The following is a 19,662-nucleotide window of genomic DNA, read 5'->3' as shown; positions in this document are numbered from 1 at the left end:
TTACTAGTTTTTAGCACTTTCTCCTTTGGCCATGTCTGAAAGAAAGTCTGGGGAATTCCCTGGTGGTCCAGTGGTTGGGACTCCTTGCTTTCACTGTCGAGGGCCCGGGTTCGATCCCTGATCAGGGAACTAAGATCCTGCAAGCTGCACGGTGCAGCTGGAAAAAAAAAAAGTGTGACTGAGTCATCCTGTGAAGAAGATAATGGGAACTTCGGTTTACTCCAGGTTACACAGTCAAGATTTTAATTTCCAATTTCTATAAATTGTCTGTTATTATTTTTGCCAATGATACTTTTTGCTGCCAAGAACTATAGAATGATATAGAATAGTCTCATGAAAAACAGGTCAATTTCTTGAAAGATGTGTTTTTGATTTATTTTTTCCTTTTGGTTTTTAAGCAATTTGGATTATTTAATGTATGAATCGCTTCTTCCCTCAGGTAACTGTGAGAGATAAAAAACCAACTTCCCCTACAAAGTAACATAGATTCGAGGCAGATGTTATAAAGTTTAGGAAATACCCAGCAGCTCTAGAGGTTGGTATCTATCCTGTGTCCAGTTCGTCTTATGGTTTGCTTTTTGGACTTTATTTGTTTGGGGTTTCCTACTTGGTGCCTGGTCTGCCCTTCAAAGCTAACACTGCTTATGGGCAATGACAAACGGCCGAGTTCTACCCAGGTAACAGACATACCTTGTAAAGAAGGCCCTACCTTACAAGATTAGAGCCAAAGCCTTTCAATTCTGTGGAATGTTATTTTTAAGCTGGCTTTCACACTTAACTCCCGATATGTTAGTGGGTTAAAATGGGATTTTGTAAGTGATCCTGGCAGTTTCACTCCTAGTGTCCCAGCTTAGAGCTGGGTGCTGGAAACTTAGCATCTCCCTTAAGGGGCAGTAGCTTGACAGGCTTCGCTACACAGAGTGTTGGCATTGGGTAACCCTGCCTCACCTCAACCCCTGGTCCTGGAGCAGTGGCTTGATGGCCCCTTAAAGGCCATTTCTGCCCTGCAGTGGTCATAAAGGGAAGACTGATAACTAAGCTCAGGCAAAATGTCAAGACCTTTGGCTTTATCCTAAAAATGGAAACTAAAGATATTGGTAATGATTCTCTGTATAACATCTTGAGTCTGTTACACAACCAATTTAAGGAAATGTATTCCATTGTTATTTCATAGGAAATAAACTGCTGAGTTCCAGCTTCAAGGAAGAGCTAAATATTACATCATATGATATCTCTCTTGATTGAACTATTAAAGCATTGTATCAAAAAACAAGAAAATGTGACATTGTAAAGCCTTTGGAAATATAAGTTGTAAAACAGCAGATAAATTGAATTGCAAAAGAAAAAAAACCTTTTTATATTACAGGAAATAAATGTTAACATGGAGAATGATTTTAAGACTGAGTCAGCATCATCTGTCTTCACTCTTCAAAGTTCTTCAGAGACATTGTTGTCTATTCAGCTATTGGATTTCAAAACAAGTTTACTGGAAGCATTAGAAGAATTACGTATGAGAAGGGTAAGTTTCTTTTTAAAATGCTTTTTTAAATCAGAGAACTTGATTTTGTCCAATTTTTTGTCTTAAGGGGAAAAAAAAGAGACAATGAAATAACCTCTTACTTAGAAAGAAGAAATACAGCCCAGATAATGGAGTAAAAGAGAAAAGGTCAGATTTAGTCAACATCAGGAGATGGAAAAGAAGAAGTTATAAACTAAAGTGAAAAATAAAACAGAGATTTGGTAAGTCAGCTAGTACTGAGTGCCTTGGAATGCATAGATAGCATTACAGTTGGATACTATGGCTGATAAAAAAAAGAACTGCTCTTTCAGGAGGTTATAGTTTTGTTACGGCTGTAAGATGGGTGCCAGTGAAATGATTAAATATGAAACAAGTAACATGATTAAGTGACAGAATAAGTGTATGTAGTAAGTATTCTGAGTTCAAATAATAAAATATCCTTATTTTTGGAAGTGATAACCTTGAGATTTTTAGAAAGGAGATATCTAGTATAAAATTGTAAAAGATGTTTGGTTTTAGCAGGAGATCTGTATTGGACAAAAACCCTTAAAAGCATTTCATTTCTGAGATTCTATGGGTCTGAATTTGCAGAGTATGTTGTCAGCTCTCTATTAGATAGGTTGGAGTTGGTAAGATTCTGAAAAGAAGAAAACAAACTCTAAAACACTGTAATAATGATCTAGGGATGTGGTCACTAGGACTTATGTGTAGCTGAAGATAGAACAAAAGAGACAGAAAGGAGAATCAATAGAATTTGCTAACTTCCTGAAAATAAGGTATAAGTGAGAGAAAAAGAGGTCTGAAACAACATTTTTATTATATGAACCCTGTTCTAGGATTTAAAAATATTGAGATTTGTTGTCATAATAAGAAAATTTAATTACCACAATGTTCATCGTGTATAAAGCTACTTACTATCAGTATCACAAAACTCTATTATACAAAGAAGAAATCCCGCTAAAAAAAGGTATCTTAGATAAGCATTGAAAATAACTATTATAAAATTAGCTTAAGATGTTATCTTTTCTAAGTAAAGCAAGTTTAGGTAACTATGTAAAGCTTTATATTCTGTTTTATTATGTTTTAAACATTATATTTTTGTCTGTTTATATTTCTTGCTTGAAAAATAAGCTTCCCTTAAAAATCTTCTGAAAAATTTCAGGGTAACAATAGGAACAGTGTTTTTTAGTAATCAAATGCAGGAATGTATACTACGTTTTCTTAATATTTATTTATTTATTTTAGTTTTATTTTTGGCTGCATCGGGTCTTAGTTGCAGCATGAGGGATCTTTGTCATGGCATGCGGGATCTTTCGTTGTGGTGCATGGGCTCTTTGTTGCGGCGCTTGGACTTCTCCCTAGTTGTGGTGCACAGGCTCCAGAGTGCATGCGCTCTGTAGTTGTGGCACGCAGGGCTCTCTAGTTGTGGCTCGCGTGCTTAGTAGTTGCAGTGCATGGGCTTAGTTGCACTGTGGCATGTGGGATCTTAGTTCCCCGACCACGGATCAAACCCACGTCCCCTGCACTGGAAGGTGGATTCTTAACCACCGGACCACCAGGGAAGTCCCGAATGTATACTACTTTTAATAACATTCCCCACTGAAAGGAGAACTTTATTCTTAAAAAGGGGGAAATTCCTCCTTTCATTGGAAAATGACAGTTATGATTTTCACATTTACCATAATGGCAACACTTTATCCATATTGCTGGATTTTATTTTTCATCCATATTTTAATAGGAAAATTTCAAAAATGCATAATAGTTGAAAGAATTTCACAGTGAACACCCATATACCCACCAAGATAGGCAGAATAATGGCCACCCCAATGATGTCCACATTCTAACTCTCAAAACCTGTAAATATGTTACCTAACATGGCAAAAGGGGCTTTACAGATGTGATAAAGTTACATATTTTGAGATGGAGGGATTATGCTGAATTATTCAGATGGGCCTAATTTGTTCACAAGGGTTCTTATAAGAGGAAAGCAGGATAATCAGAATCAGAGCAAAAGATGTGATGACAGAAGTAGAGGGTGTGGTCAAAGAGAGATTTGAAGATGTTATACTGCTGGCTTTGAAGATGGAGGGTAGAAGCCACAAGTCAAAGTGTGCAGGTGGAAGCTGGAAGAGGCAAGGAGTTCCCCCATAGAGACTTCATGAAGGTGTACAGCTCAGCCAACACCTTGATTTTAGCTCAGTACGAACATTTTAGATTTCTTTCTTTTTTAATTTATTTTTTTATTGAAGTATAGTTGATTTACAATGTGTGTTAGGTTCAGGTGTACAGCAAAGTGATTCAGTTATAGGTGTGTGTATGTATATATATATGTGTATGTGTGTGAGTATATATGTACGTGTGTGTGTATATACATATATATATATATATATATATATATATATATATATATATATATATTCTTTTTCAGATTCTTTTCCCACATAGGTTATTACAAAATATTGAGTATAGTTCCCTGTGGTATACAGTAGGTCCTTGTTGGTTATCTATTTTATATACAGTAGTGTGTATATGTTACTCCCAAATTCCTAATTTATCCGTCCCCACTACCTTTCCCCTTTGGTAGCCATAAATTTGTTTTCTATGTCTGTGAGTCTGTTTCTGTTTTGTAAGTATGATTTTTTAAGATTCCACATGTAAGTGATATCATCTGATATTTGTCTTTCTCTGACTTACTTCACTTAGTATGATAATCTCTAGGTCCATCCATGTTGCTGCAAATGGCATTATTTCATTCTTTTTATGGCTGAGTAATATTCCATTGTGTATATATCTATATGTCGATATCTATATCACATCTTCTTTATCCATTCATCTGTTGATGGACATTTAAGTTGCTTCCATGTCTTGGCCATTGTAAATAGTGCAGCAATGAACATTGAGATGCATTTATCTTTTTGAATTATGGCTTTCTCCGGATATATGCCCAGGAGTGGGATTGCAGAATCATAGGGTAGCTCTATTTTTAGTTTTTTAAGGAACCTCCGTACTGTTCTCCATAGTGGCTGTAACAATTTACAGTCCTACCAACAGTGTAGGAGGATTTCCTTTTCTCCACACCCTCTCCAGCATTTATTATTTGTAGAATTTTTGATGATGGCTATTCTGACTGGTGTGAGGTGATACCTCATTGTAGTTTTTGATTTGCATTTCTCTAATAATTAGGGATGTTGAACATCTTTTCATGTGCCTTTTGGCCACCTGTATGTCTTCTCTGGAGAAATGTCTATTTAGATCTTCTACCCAGTTTTTGAATGGGTTTTTTTTTTGTTTTTTGATATTGAGCTGTATGAGCTGTTTATATATTTTGGAGATTAATCCCTTATCAGTTGCATCATTTGCAAACATTTTCTTCCCTTCTGTAGCTTGTTTTGTTTATGGATTTTTTTGTTGTGCAAAAGCTTTTAAGTTTAATTAGATCCCATTTGTTTATTTTTGTTTTTATTTCCTTTACTCTAGGAGACGGATCCAAAAAGATGTTGCTGCAATTTATGTCAAAGACTGTCCTGCCTATGTTTTCCTCTAGAAGTTTTCTAGTATCTGGTTTTACATTTAGATATTTAATCGATTTTGAGTTTATTTTTGTGTATGGTGTTAGGGAGTGTTCTAATTTCATTCTTTCACATGTAGCTGTCCAGTTTTCCCAGCACCACTTATTGAAGTGACTGTCTTTTTTCCATTGTATATTCTTCCTCCTTTGTTGTAGGTAAATTTACCATAGGTGCATGGGTTTACTTCTGGTCTTTCTATCCTGTTCCATTGATCTATATTTCTGGTTTTGTGCCAGTACCATACTGTTTTGATGACTATAGCTTTATAGTATAGTCTGAAGTCAGGGAGCCTATTTCCTCCAGCTCTGTTTTTCTTTCTCAAGATTGCTTTGGCTATTTGGGGTCTTTTGTGTTTCCATACAAATTAAAAATTTTTTTGTTCTATTTCTGTGAAAAATGTCGTCGGTAATTTGATAGGGATTGCATTGAATCTGTAGATTGCCTTGTGTAGTAAAGTCATTTTGACAATATCAGTTCTTCCAATCAAAGAACATGGTATATCTTCCCATCTGTGTCATCTTTGATTTCTTTCATCAGTGTCTTATAGTTTTCGGAGTACAGGTTTTTTGTCTCCTTGGGTTGGTTTTTTCCTAGGTATTTTATACTTTTAAAAAAATTTATTTTATTTCATTTATTTGGCTGCATTGGGTCTTAGTTGCGGCATGTGGGATCCTCATTGCAGCATGCGGGATCTTTTGTTGCGGTGCACAGGCTCTTTGTTGCGGTGCATGGTCTTCTCTCTAGTTGTGGCACGTGGGCTTAGTAGTTGTAGCACGTGGACTCTCTAGTTGTGGCGCAGGGATCAAACCTGTATCCCTTGCATTGGAAGGTGGATTCTTAACCACTGGACCACCAGGGAAGTCCCTGTATTTTATTCTTTTTGATGCTATGGTAAATGGGATTGTTTCCTCAATTTCCCTTTCTAACCTTTCGTTGTTAGTGTATAGAAATGCAGCAGATTTCTGTGTATTAATTTTGTACCCTGCAACTTTACCAAATTCATTGATGAGCTCTAGTAGTTTTCTGGTAGTCTTTAGGATTTTCTATGTATAGTATCATGTCATCTGCGAACAGTGGCAGTTTTACTTCTTTTTTCCAATTTGGATCCCTTTTATTTCTTTTTCTTCTTTGTTTGCTGTGGCTAGTACTTCCAAAACTATGTTGAATAAAAGTGGCGAGAGTGAACATCCTTGTCTTGTTACTGATCTTAGAGGAAATGCTTTCAGCTTTTCACCATTGAGTATGATGTTAGCTGTGGGTTTGTCATATATAGCCTTTATTATGTTTAGGTAGGTTCCCTCTATGCCCACTTTCTGGAGAGTTTTTAATCTTAAATGGATGTTGAATTTTGTCAAAAGCTTTTTCTGCATCTATTGAGATGATCATATGGTTTTTGTTCTTCAATTTGTTAATGTGGTGTATCACACTGATTGACTTGTGGATATTGAAAAATCCTTGCATCCCTGGGATAAATCCCACTTGATCATGGTGTATGATCCTTTTAATGTACTGTTGGCTTCGATTTGCTAGTATTTTGTTGAGGAGTTTTGCATCTATGTTCATCAGTGATATTGGCCTGTAATTTTCTTTTTTGTGTGGTAACTTTGTCTGATTTTGATATCAGGGTGATGGTGGCCTCATAGAATGAGTTTGGAAATGTTCCTTCCTCTGCAATTTTTTGGAATAGTTTCAGAAGGATAGGTGTTAACTCTTGTATAAATGTTTGGTAGAATTTGCCTGTGAGGCCATCTGGTTCTGGACTTTTGTTTGTTGGGAGTTTTTACATTACTGATTCAATTTCATTACTGGTAATTGGTCTGTTCATATTTTCTATTTCTTCCTGGTTCAGTCTTGGGAGATTGTACCTTTCCAAGAATTTGTCCATTTCTTCTAGGTTGTCCATTTTATTGGCATAGAGTTGCTTGTAGTAGTCTCTTAGGATGCTTTGTATTTCTGCGGTGTCTGTTGTAACTTCTCCTTTTTCATTTCTAATTTTATTGATTTGAGTCCTCTCCCTCTTTATTGTGATGAGTCTGGCTAATGGCTTATCAATTTTGTTTATCTTCTCAAAGAACCAGCTTTTAGTTTTATTGATCTTTGCTATTGTTTTCTTTGTTTCTATTTCATTTATTTCTGCCGTGATCTTTATGATTTCTTTCCTTCTGCTAACTTTGGGTTTTGTTTGTTCTTCTTTCTCTAGTTCCTTTAGGTGTAAGGTTAGATTGTTTATTTGAGACTTTTCTTGTTTCTTGAGGTAGGCTTGTATAGCTATAAACTTCCCTCTTAGAACCGCTTTTGCCGCATCCCATAGGTTTTGGATCGTCGTGTTTTCATTGTCATTTGTCTCTAGGTATTTTTTGATTTCCTCTTTGATTTCTTCAGTTATCTCTTGGTTATTTAGTAACGTATTGTTTAGCCTCAATGTGTTTGTGTTTTTTACGTTTTTCTCCCTGTAATTGATTTCTAATCTCATAGCGTTGTCAGAAGATGCTTGATATGATTTCAATTTTCTTAAATTTACTGAGGCTTGATTTGTGACCCAGGATGTGATCTATCCTGGAGAATGTTCCGTGCGCACTTGAGAAGAAAGTGTAATCTGCTGTTTTTGGATGGAATGTCCTATAAATATCAATTAAATCTATCTGGTCTATTGTGTCACTTAAAGCTTGTGTTTCCTTATTAATTTTCTGTTTGGATGATCTGTCCATTGGTGTAAGCGAGGTGTTAAAGTCCCCCACTATTATTGTGTTACTGTCGATTTCCTCTTTTAGAGCTGTTAGCAGTTGCCTTATGTATCGAGGTGCTCCTATGTTGGGTGCATATATATTTATAATTGTTATATCTTCTTGGATTGATCCCTTGATCATTATGTAGTGTCCTTCCTTGTCTCTTGTAACATTTTTTATTTTAAAGTCTATTTTATTTGATATGAGTATTGCTACTCCAGCTTTCTTTTGATTTCCATTTGCATGGAATATCTTTTTCCATCCCCTCACTTTCAGTTTGTATGTGTCCCTAGGTCTGAAGTGGGTCTCTTGTAGACAGCATATATATGGGTCTTGTTTTTGTATCCATTCAGCAAGCCTGTGTCTTTTGGTTGGAGCATTTAATCCATTCATGTTTAAGGTAATTATCGATATGTATGTTCCTATGACCATTTTCTGAATTGTTTTGGGTTTGTTTTTGTAGGTCCTTTTCTTCTCTTGTGTTTCCCACTTAGAGGAGTTCCTTTAGCATTTGTTGTAGAGCTGGTTTGGTGGTGCTGAATTCTCTTAGCTTTTGCTTGTCTGTAAAGCTTTTGATTTCTCCATCGAATCTGAATGAGATCCTTGCCGGGTAGAGTAACCTTGGTTGTAGGTTCTTCCCTTTCATCACTTTAAGTATATCATGCCAGTCCCTTGTGGCTTGTAGAGTTTCTGCTGATAAATCAGCTGTTATCCTAATGGAGTTCCCTTGTATGTTATTTGTCATTTTTCCCTTGCTGCTTTCAATAATTTTCTTTGTCTTTAATTTCTGCCAGTTTGATTACTGTGTGTCTCAGCGTGTTTCTCCTTGGGTTTATCCTGTATGGGACTCTCCGTGCTTCCTGGACTTGGGTGGCTATTTCCTTTCCCATGTTAGGGAAGTTTTCGACTATAATCTCTTCAAATATTTTCTCTGGTCCTTTCTCTCTCTCTTCTCCTTCTGGGACCCCTATAATGCGAATGTTGTTGCATTTAATGTTGTTCCAGAGGTTTCTTAGGCTGTCTTCATTTTTTTTCATTCTTTTTTCTTATTTTGTTCTGCAGCAGTGAATTCCACCATTCTGTCTTCCAGGTCACTTATCCGTTCTTCTGCCTCAGTTATTCTGCTATTGATTCCTTCTAGTGTAGTTTTCATTTCAGTTATTGTATTGTTCATCTCTGTTTGTTTGTTCTTTAATTCCTGTAGGTCTTTGTTTAACATTTCGTGCATCTTCTCGATCTTTGGCTCCATTCTTTTTCCGAGGTCCTGGATCATCCTCACTATCATTATTGTGAATTCTTTTTCTGGAAGGTTGCCTATCTCCACTTCATTTAGTTGTTTTTCTGGGGTTTTATCTTGTTCCTTCATCTGGTACATAGCCCTCTGCCTTTCGTCTTGTCTCCCTTTCTGTGAATGTGGTTTTTGTTCCACAGGCTGCAGGATTGTAGTTCTTCTTGCTTCTGCTGTCTGCCCTCTGGTGGATGAGGCTGTCTAAGAGGCTTGTGCAAGTTTCCTGATGGGAGCGACTGGTGGTGGGTAGAGCTGACTGTTTCTCTGGTGGGCAGAGCTCAGTAAAACTTTAATCTGCTTGACTGCTGATGGGTGGGGCTGGGTTCCCTCCCTGTTGGTTGTTTGGCCTGAGGCAACCCAACACTGGAGCCTACCTGGGTTCTTTGGTGGGGCTAATGGCAGACTCTGGGAGGGCTCACGCCAAGGAGTACTTCCCAGAACTTCTGCTGCCAGTGTCCTTGTCCCCACGGTGAGCCACAGCTGCCCCCCGCCTCTGCAGGAGATCCTCCAACACTAGCAGGTAGGTCTGGTTCAGTCTCCCCTGGGGTCACTGCTCCTTCCCCTGGGTCCCGATGGGCACACTACTTTGTGTGTGCCCTCCAAGAGTGGAGCCTCTGTTTCCCCCAGTCCTGTCGAAGTCCTGCAATCAAATCCCACTAGCCTTCAAAGTCTGATTCTCTAGGAATTCCTCCTCCTGTTGCCAGACCCTCAGGTTGGGAAGCCTGACGTGGGGCTCAGAACCTTCACTCCAGTGGGTGGACTTCTGTGGTATAAGTGTTCTCCAGTCTGTGAGTCACCCACCCAGCAGTTACAGGATTTGATTTTACTGTGATTGCGCCCCTCCTACCGTCTCACTGTGGCTTCTTCTTTGTCTTTGGATGTGGAGTATCTTTTTTGGTGAGTTCCAGTGTCTTCCTGTTGATGATTGTCCAGCAGCTAGTTGTGATTCTGGTGTTCTCACAAGAGGGAGTGAGAGCACGTCCTTCTACTCTGCCATCTTGGTTCAGGCCCCTTATGATCCTTTGTATTTCTGTGGTGTTGGATATAACTTCTCCTTTTTCATTTGTGTTTTTATTGATTTGGGCCCTCTCCCTTTCTTTCTTGATAAGTCTGGCTAAAGCTTTATTGGTTTTGTTTATCTTCTCAAAGAACCAGCTTTTAGTTTTATTGATCTTTGCTACTGTTTTCTTCATTTCTCTTTCATTTATTTCTGCTCTGATCTTTATGATTTCTTGCCTTCTACTAACTTTGGGTTTTGTTTGTTCTTCTTTCTGTAGTTCCTTAGGCATGAAGTTAGTTTGTTTGAGATTTTTCTTGTTTCCTGAGGCAAGCTTTTATTGCTATAAACTTTCCTCTTATAACTGCTTTTGCTGATTCCACAGTTTTTAGATCATTGTGTTTTCATTTTCATTTGTCTGTAGGTATTTTTTGATTTCCTCTTTGATTTCTTCAGCGATTCATTGGTTGTTTAGTAGCATATTGTTTATCCTCCACATGTTTGTGTTTTTTGCAGTTTTTTTCTTGTAGTTGATTTCTAGTCTCATAGAGTTTTGTTTGGAAAAGATGTTTGATATGATTTAAGTTTTCTTAAATTTACTGAGGCTTGTTTTGTGGCCTAGCATGTGATCTATCCTGGAGAATGTTCCATGTGCACTTGAAAAGAATGTGTATTCTGCTGCTTTTGGATGGAATGCCCTGTAGATATCAATTAAGTCCATCTGGTCTAATGTGTCATTTAAGGCCAGTGTTTCCTTATTGATTTTCTGCCTGAATGATCTGTCCATTGATGTAAGTGGGGTGTTAAAGTCCCCTACTGTTATTGTGTTGCCATTGATTCCTTCTTTTATGTCTGTTAATATTTGTCGTATCTACTGAGGTGCTTCTATTTTGGTGCATATATATTTACAATTGTTATATCTTCTTCTTTGATCCCTTGGTCATTATGTAGTGTCCTTCTTTGTCTCTTGTAACAGTCTTTATTTTAAAGCCTATTTTGTCTGATATAAGTATTGCTACTCTGTCTTTCTTTTGATTTCCATTTGCATGAGACATCTTTTTCCGTTCCCTCACTTTCAGTCTGTGTGTATGTTTAGATCTGAAGTGAGTCTGTTGTAGGAAGCATATATATGTGGGTCTTGTTTTTGTATCCATTCAGCCACTCCGTGTCTTTTGGTTGGAGCATTTAGTCCATTTGCATTTAAGGTAATCACCAATATGTATGTTCTTATTGCCATTTTGTTAATTGTTTTTATTTGGTTTTGTAAGCTTTTTTTCCCTTTCTTCTTTTCTTCTCTTCTCTTGTGATTTGATGACTATCTTTAGTGTTATTTTTGGATTTCTTTTTCTTTTCTTTTTTTTTTTAAAATAAATTTATTTATTTATTTATTTTTGGCTGTGTTGGGTCTTTGTTTCTGTGCGAGGGCTTTCTCTAGTTGTGGCAAGCGGGGGCCACTCTTCATCGTGGTGTGCGGGCCTTTCACTGTCGCAGCCTCTCTTGTTGTGGGGCACAGCCTCCAGATGCGCAGGCTCAGTAGTTGTGGCTCACGGGCTTAGCTGCTCCGTGGCATGTGGGATCTTCCCAGACCAGGGCTCGAACCGGTGTCCCCTGCATTGGCAGGCAGATTCTCAACCACTGCGCCACCAGGGAAGCCCCTCTTTTTCTTTTCTTGAGTGTATTTCTATTACAGATTTTTGGTTTGTGGTTACCATGAGGTTTTTGTATAGCAGTCTATATATATTCATGACTGTCTTATGTTGCTGATCTCTTAATTTCAAATGCATTTAAAAAACCCTGCGTTTGTACTCTCCTTCCCTCGTGATTACTGTTTTTGATATCCTATTTTTCATCTAACTGTTTTGTATATCCCTTAACTGCTTATTGTGGCTATAGATGATTTTACTAGTTTTATCTTTTAACCTCCCTACTAGCTTTGTGTGTGGATGATTTCCTACCTTTACTGTATGTTTGAGTTCACCGGTGAGCTTTTTCATTTCCTAATTTTCTTGTTTCCAGTTGTTTCTTGTTTCAGTTGTGACCTCTTCTTTTTTCTCCTAGAGAAGTTCCTTTAACATTTGTTGTAAAGGAGAAAATATTTGCAAATGATATGACTGATAAGGGGTTAATATCCAAAATATATAAATAGCTCATACAGCTCAACATCAAAAAAAAATCTGATTAAAAATGGGAAGGAGAACTGAATAGGCATTTTTCCAAAGAGGGTATGCAGAGAGCCAACAGGCACATGAAAAGATGATCAACATCACTAATCATCAGAGAAATGCAAATCCAAACCACAATGAAATATCACTTCACTCCTGTCAGAATGGCTATCATCAAATAGAACACAAATAACAAATGCTGGTGAGGGTGTGGAGAAAAGGGAACCCTGATATGCTGTTGGTGGGAATGTAAATTGGTGCAGCCACTGGAAAACAGTATGGAGGTTTCTCAAAGAACTAAATATAGAACTACCATATGACCCGGCAATTCCACTCCTTGGTATATATTTTAAAAAAACCTAAACACTAATTCAAACAGATACATGTACCCCAGTGTTCATAGCAGCATTAATTAGTTGCTGAGGTATGGAGGCAACCTAAGTGTCCATCAACAGACGAATGGATAAAGAAGATGTGGTATGTATGTGTGTGTGTGTGTGTGTGTGTATATATACATACACACATATATATACATACATATATACACAATGGAATACTACTCATCCATAAAAAAGAATGAAATTTTGCTATTTGCAGCAACATGGATGGACTTGGAAGGCATTATGCTAAATGAAATAAGTTAGAGAAAGTCAAATACTGTATGATACTTATATGTGGAATCTAAAAAAATACAACAAACTAGTGAATAAAACAAAAAAGAATCTGACTCACAGATATAGAGAGCAAACTAGTGGTTACTAGTGGGGAGAGGGAAGGGAGGAGGGATAATACAGGGGTAGATGAAAAAAAGGTTTACTATGAGATTATATGAAATCATGTGTGTGAAACTTTTGAGAATTGTAGTGCTATAGAATTTAAAGAATCTTTCATTCAGTATTAAAAAAAAAAAAACCCAAACGGAAAATCTTAAAAGCATCCAGAAGTGGAAAAACATCCATTTATTTTCAAAGGAACAGTAATGCTATTGATAGTGGGCTTCTCAATAATAATTATTCAGTCCAGAAGACAATGGGATGATACTTTAAAGTGCTTAAAAGAATAACTATCAACCTAGAATTCTATTCTCCCAAAAAATAGCCTCAAAAATGATGTCATGAATATTCAATGAATTTTTCTAAGTGAAAGAAGTAATATCTAAGTCTACAAACTATACAATGCATTTATATGACATTCTGGAAGAGACAAGACTATAGGGAAGGAAAACAAATCACTAGTTGCCAGGTATTGACAGATGGAATAGGGATTGTCTATAAATGGAATGCATAAGAGAATTTTTGGGAGTGATGTACTCTTCTGTATGGTATAGTGGTGGTGGAAACATTACTCCATGCTTCTGTCAAAACCCATAAAACTGTACACCACAAACAGTGAACTATACTGTATGCAACCTTTATAAAAATTCAACCAGGATGTCAGGAGAATTCCAGGATGGAATGCAGACTGTGAAAATGTATGTAACTGTTTCACCAATGTATGACATTACTTCAGTGAATGAAGTGGGTGGGAAAAGAAGCTGATTTAAGTCACTTTGGAGAGTATATGTTGACTTGATACTGTAAGGCTAAAGACAAAAAGCTTAAAAGTTTACATTAAACACTATCTCTAGTTGGTAAATTTGTTTCTCATGGGAGTAATACTGAAACTACTTTACATGTATTCTAGGGTTGAACAAATAAGCAAATTGTAGATTACGAGAGCTAGGAAGAATTTTTTTTTCTCTGTTGAAGGAAGAAGTTACAAATAAGCAAGGGGGGAAGACTAGAATGAGTTCTGTGGTGCTGGATTAAAGTTGAAGAGAACAGTATGAACTCATTTAATTATATACAGATAGAAAGATACAGAAATATAAACATGTGTACACATGGGTTAGAATACATACATGCATTTTCTAGCTCTGCTGAAAGGGCCTAGTGGCAGCAACACTCCAGCAGCAGGAACAGAGTGCCCAGATCTTGGTTCTGAAAGTCATTATCTAACAAAAGGAACCAGGACTCCTTGGAGAAGTGGCTTATTCTAGGGTTGGACATCTTGTAGTGCTGGAAGGTACTTAAAGAAGGTACTTAAAACAACAATGTCAAAAGAGTACAGAAGCCAACCTGGAAGAGCTCCCATGAACAGAGCTGGAAGAATTTGAGCAACAAAATAAATAATGATAGTATTGGATTGTAACCCAAAGAATAAAATAAATATATATTTTGCTACTAACATAAATAAATGATAAATAAATGGGGGAGATGGGAAAAATCTTTTTTTTTTTGAATTTTTGAATTTTATTTTATTTATTTTTTATACAGCAGGTTCTTATTAGTCATCCATTTTATACACATCAGTGTATACATGTCAATCCCAATCTCCCAATTCATCACACCACCACCACCCCCCCGGCCACTTTCCCCCCTTGGTGTCCATACATTTGTTCTCTACATCTGTGTCTCAATTTCTGCCCTGCAAACAGGTTCATCTGTACCATTTTTCTAGGTTCCACATATATGCGTTAATATATGATATTTGTTTTTCTCTTTCTGACTTACTTTACTCTGTATGACAGTCTCTAGATCCATCCACGTCTCTACAAATGACCCAATTTTGTTCCTTTTTATGGCTGAGTAATATTCCATTGTATATATGTACCACATCTTCTTTAGCCATTCGTCTGTTGATGGGCATTTAGGTTGCTTCCATGACCTGGCTATTGTAAATAGTGCTGCAATGAACATTGGGGTGCATGTGTCTTTTTGAATTATGGTTTTCTCAGGGTATATGCCCAGTAGTGGGATTGCTGGGCCATATGGTAATTCTGTTTTTGGTTTTTTAAGGAACCTCCATACTGTTCTCCATAGTGGCTGTATCAATTTACATTCCCACCAACAGTGCAAGAGGGTTCCCTTTTCTCCTCACCCTCTCCAGCATTTGTTGTTTGTAGATTTTCTGATGATGCCCATTCTAACTGGTGTGAGGTGATACCTCATTGTAGTTTTGATTTGCATTTCTCTAATAATTAGTGATGTTGAGCAGCTTTTCATGTGCTTCTTGGCCATCTGTATGTCTTCTTTGGAGAAATGTCTATTTAGGTCTTCTGCCCATTTTTGGACTGGGTTCTTTGTTTTTTTAATATTGAGCTGCATGAGCTGTTTATATATTTTGGAGATTAATCCTTTGTCTGTTGATTCGTTTGCAAATATTTTCTCCCATTCTGAGGGTTGTCCTTTTGTCTTGTGTATGGTTTCCTTTGCTGTGCAAAAGCTTTTAAGTTTCATTAGGTCCCATTTGTTTATTTTTGGTATTTTTTCCATTACCCTAGGAGGCGGATCAAAAACGATCTTGCTGTGATTTATGTCAAAGAGTGTTCTTCCTATGTTTTCCTCTAAGAGTTTTATAGTGTCTGGTCTTACATTTAGGTCTTTAATCCATTTTGAGTTTATTTTTGTGTATGGTGTTAGGGAGTGTTCTAATTTCATTCTTTTACATGTAGCTGTCCAGTTCTCCCAGCACCACTTATTGAAGAGACTGTCTTTTCTCCATTGTATATCCTTGCCTCCTTTGTCATAGATTAGTTGACCATAGGTTCGTGGGTTTATCTCTGGGCTTTCTATCTTGTTCCATTGATCTATATTTCTGTTTTTGTGCCAGTACCATATTGTCTTGATTACTGTAGCTTTGTAGTATAGTTTGAAGTCAGGGAGTCTGATTCCTCCAGCTCTGTTTTTTTCCCTCAAGACTGCTTTGGCTATTCGGGGTCTTTGTTGTCTCCATACAAATTTTACGATTTTTTTCTTCTAATTCTGTAAAAAGTGCCATTGGTAATTTGATAGGGATTGCATTGAATCTGTAGATTGCTTTGGATAGTATAGTCATTTTCACAATATTGAGTCTTCCAATCCAACAACACGGTATATCTCTCCATCTGTTGGTATCATCTTTAATTTCTTTCATCAGTATCTTGTAGTTTTCTACATACAGGTCTTTTGTCTCCTTAGGTAGGTTTATTCCTAGGTATTTTCTTCTTTTTGCTGCAGTGGTAAATGGGAGTGTTTCCTTAATTTCTCTTTCAGATTTTTCATCATTAGTATATAGGAATGCAAGAGATTTCTGTGCATTAGTTTTGTATCCTGCAACTTTACCAAATTCATTGATTAGCTCTAGTAGTTTTCTGGTGGCATCTTTAGGATTCTGTATGTATAGTATCATGTCATCTGCAAACAATGACAGTTTTACTTCTTCTTTTCCGATTTCTATTCCTTTTATTTCTTTTTCTTCTCTGACTGCCGTGGCTAGGACTTCCAAAACTATGTTGAATAATAGTGTTGAGAGTGGACATCCTTGTCTTGTTCCTGATCTTAGAGGAAATGCTTTCAGTTTTTCACCATTGAGAATGATGTTTGCTGTGGGTTTGTCATAATATGGCCTTTATTATGTTGAGGTAGGTTCCCTCTATGCCCACTTTCTGGAGAGTTTTTATCCTAAATGGGTGTTGAATTTTGTCAAAAGCTTTTTCTGCAGCTATTGAGATGATCATATGGTTTTTATTCTTCAATTTGTTAATATGGTGTATCACATTGATTGATTTGCGTATATTGAAGAATCCTTGCATCCCTGGGATAAATCCCACTTGATCTTGGTGTATGATCCTTTTAATATGTTGTAGGATTCTGTTTGCTAGTATTTTGTTGAGGATTTTTGCATGTATATTCATCAGTGGTATTGGTCTGTAATTTTCTTTTTTTGTGGTATCTTTGTCTGGTTTTGGTATCAGGGTGATGGTGGCCTCATAGGATGAGTTTGGGAGTGTTCCTTCCTCTGCAATTTTTTGGAAGAGTTTGAGAAGGATGGGTGTTAGGTCTTCTCTAAATGTTTGATAGAATTCACCTGTGAAGCCATCTGGTCCTGGACTTTTTGTTTGTTGGAAGATTTTTAATCACAGTTTCAATTTCATTACTTGTGATTGGTCTGTTCGTATTTTCTATTTCTTCCTGGTTCAGTCTTGGAAGGTTATACCTTTCTAAGAATTTGTCCATTTCTTCCAGGTTGTCCATTTTATTGGCATAGAGTTGCCTGTAGTAGTCTCCTAGGAGGCTTTGTATTTCTGCGGTGTCTGTTGTAACTTCTCCTTTTTCATTTCTAATTTTATTGATTTGAGTCCTCTCCCTCTTTATTGTGATGAGTCTGGCTAATGGCTTATCAATTTTGTTTATCTTCTCAAAGAACCAGCTTTTAGTTTTATTGATCTTTGCTATTGTTTTCTTTGTTTCTATTTCATTTATTTCTGCCGTGATCTTTATGATTTCTTTCCTTCTGCTAACTTTGGGTTTTGTTTGTTCTTCTTTCTCTAGTTCCTTTAGGTGTAAGGTTAGATTGTTTATTTGAGATTTTTCTTGTTTCTTGAGGTAGGCTTGTATAGCTATAAACTTCCCTCTTACAACTGCTTTTGCCGCATCCCATAGGTTTTGGATCGTCGTGTTTTCATTGTCATTTGTCTCTAGGTATTTTTTGATTTCCTCTTTGATTTCTTCAGTTATCTCTTGGTTATTTGGTAACATATTGTTTAGCCTACATGTGTTTGTGTTTTTTACGTCTTTTTCCCTGTAATTGATTTCTAATCTCATAACATTGTGGTCAGAAAAGATGCTTGATAAGATTTCAATTTTCTTAAATTTACTGAGGCTTGATTTCTGACCCAAGATGTGATCTATCCTGGAGAATGTTCCGTGTGCACTTGGGAAGAAAGTGTAATCTGCTGTTTTTGGATGGAATGTCCTATAAATATCAATTAAATCTATCTGGTCTATTGTGTCACTTAAAGCTTGTGTTTCCTTATTAATTTTCTGTTTGGATGATCTGTCCATTGGTGTAAGCGAGGCGTTAAAGTCCCCCACTATTATTGTGTTACTGTCGATTTCCTCTTTTAGAGCTGTTAGCAGTTGCCTTATGTATCGAGATGCTCCTATGTTGGGTGCATATATATTTATAATTGTTATATCTTCTTCTTGGATTGATCCCTTGATCATTATGTAGTGTCCTTCCTTGTCTCTTGTAATAGTCTTTATTTTAAAGTCTATTTTATCTGATATGAGTATTGCTACTCCAGCTTTCTTTTGATTTCCATTTGCATGGAATATCTTTTTTTTTTTTTTTTTTTTTTTTAAACATCTTTATTGAAGTATAATTGCTTTACAATGGTGTGCTAGCTTCTGCTTTACAACAAAGTGAATCAGTTACACATATACATATGTTGCCATATCTCTTCCCTCTTGCATCTCCCTCCCTCCCACCCTCCCTATCCCACCCCTCTAGGTGGTCACAAAGCACCGAGCTGATCTCCCTGTGCTATGCGGCTGCTTCCCACTAGTTATCTATTTTACATTTGGTAGTGTATATATGTCCATGACACTCTCTCACCCTGTCACATCTCACCCCTCCCCCTCCCCATATCCTCAAGTCCATTCTCTAGTAGGTCTGTGTCTTTATTCCCATCTTGCCACTAGGTTCTTCATGACCTCTTTTTTTTTTTTTTTTTTTTCCCCTTAGATTCCATATATATGTGTTAGCATATTGTATTTGTTTTTCTCTTTCTGACTTACTTCACTCTGTATGACAGACTCTAACTCCATCCACCTCATTACAAACACCTCCATTTCATTTCTTTTTATGGCTGAGTAATATTCCATTGTATATATGTGCCACATCTTCTTTATCCATTCATCCGATGATGGACACCTAGGTTGCTTCCATGTCCTGGCTATTGTAAACAGAGCTGCAATGAATATTTTGGTACATGACTCTTTCTGAATTATGGTTTTCTCAGGGAATATGCCCAGTAGTGGGATTGCTGGGTCATATGGTAGTTCTATTTTTAGTTTTTTAAGGAACCTCCATACTGTTCTCCATAGTGGCTGTATCAATTTACATTCCCACCAACAGTGCAAGAGTGTTCCCTTTTCTCCACACCCTCTCCAGCATTTATTGTTTCTAGATTTTTTGATGATGGCCATTCTGACCGGTGTGAGATGATACCTCATTGTAGTTTTGATTTGCATTTCTCTAATGATTAATGATGTTGAGCATTCTTTCATGTGTCTGTTGGCAATCTGTATCTCTTCTTTGGAGAAATGTCTATTTAGGTCTTCTGCCCATTTTTGGATTGGGTTGTTTGTTTTTTTGTTATTGAGCTGCATGAGCTGCTTGTAAATCTTGGAGATTAATCCTTTGTCCATTGCTTCATTTGCAAATATTTTCTCCCATTCTGAGGGTTGTCTTTTGGTCTTGTTTATGGTTTCCTTTGCTGTGCAAAAGCTTTTAAGTTTCATTAGGTCCCATTTGTTTATTTGTGTTTTTATTTCCATTTCTCTAGGACCTGGGTCAAAAAGGATCTTGCTGTGACTT

General features: G+C 36.9%; 1 protein-coding gene across 1 annotated transcript in view; it reads left to right on the top strand.

Annotated features, from left to right (window-relative positions):
- Positions 1-1,447: 1,447 nt before the first annotated feature.
- The window catches only part of CCDC73 (coiled-coil domain containing 73), a 120,199-nt gene continuing 101,984 nt past the window's right edge, over positions 1,448-19,662 (top strand). Inside the window, exon 1 of the mRNA XM_061201548.1 lies at positions 1,448-1,519. Within this exon, the coding sequence (XP_061057531.1) occupies positions 1,511-1,519 (9 nt within the window). The 5' untranslated portion in view covers positions 1,448-1,510. The remainder of the gene's footprint in view (positions 1,520-19,662) is intronic.

Source organism: Eubalaena glacialis, chromosome 10 (genome assembly GCF_028564815.1).
Source record: "Eubalaena glacialis isolate mEubGla1 chromosome 10, mEubGla1.1.hap2.+ XY, whole genome shotgun sequence".
Classification (NCBI taxonomy): Eukaryota; Metazoa; Chordata; class Mammalia; order Artiodactyla; family Balaenidae; genus Eubalaena; species Eubalaena glacialis.
The sequence above is the reverse complement of the archived record's forward strand: the minus strand, read 5'-3'. Positions and strand labels throughout refer to the sequence as shown.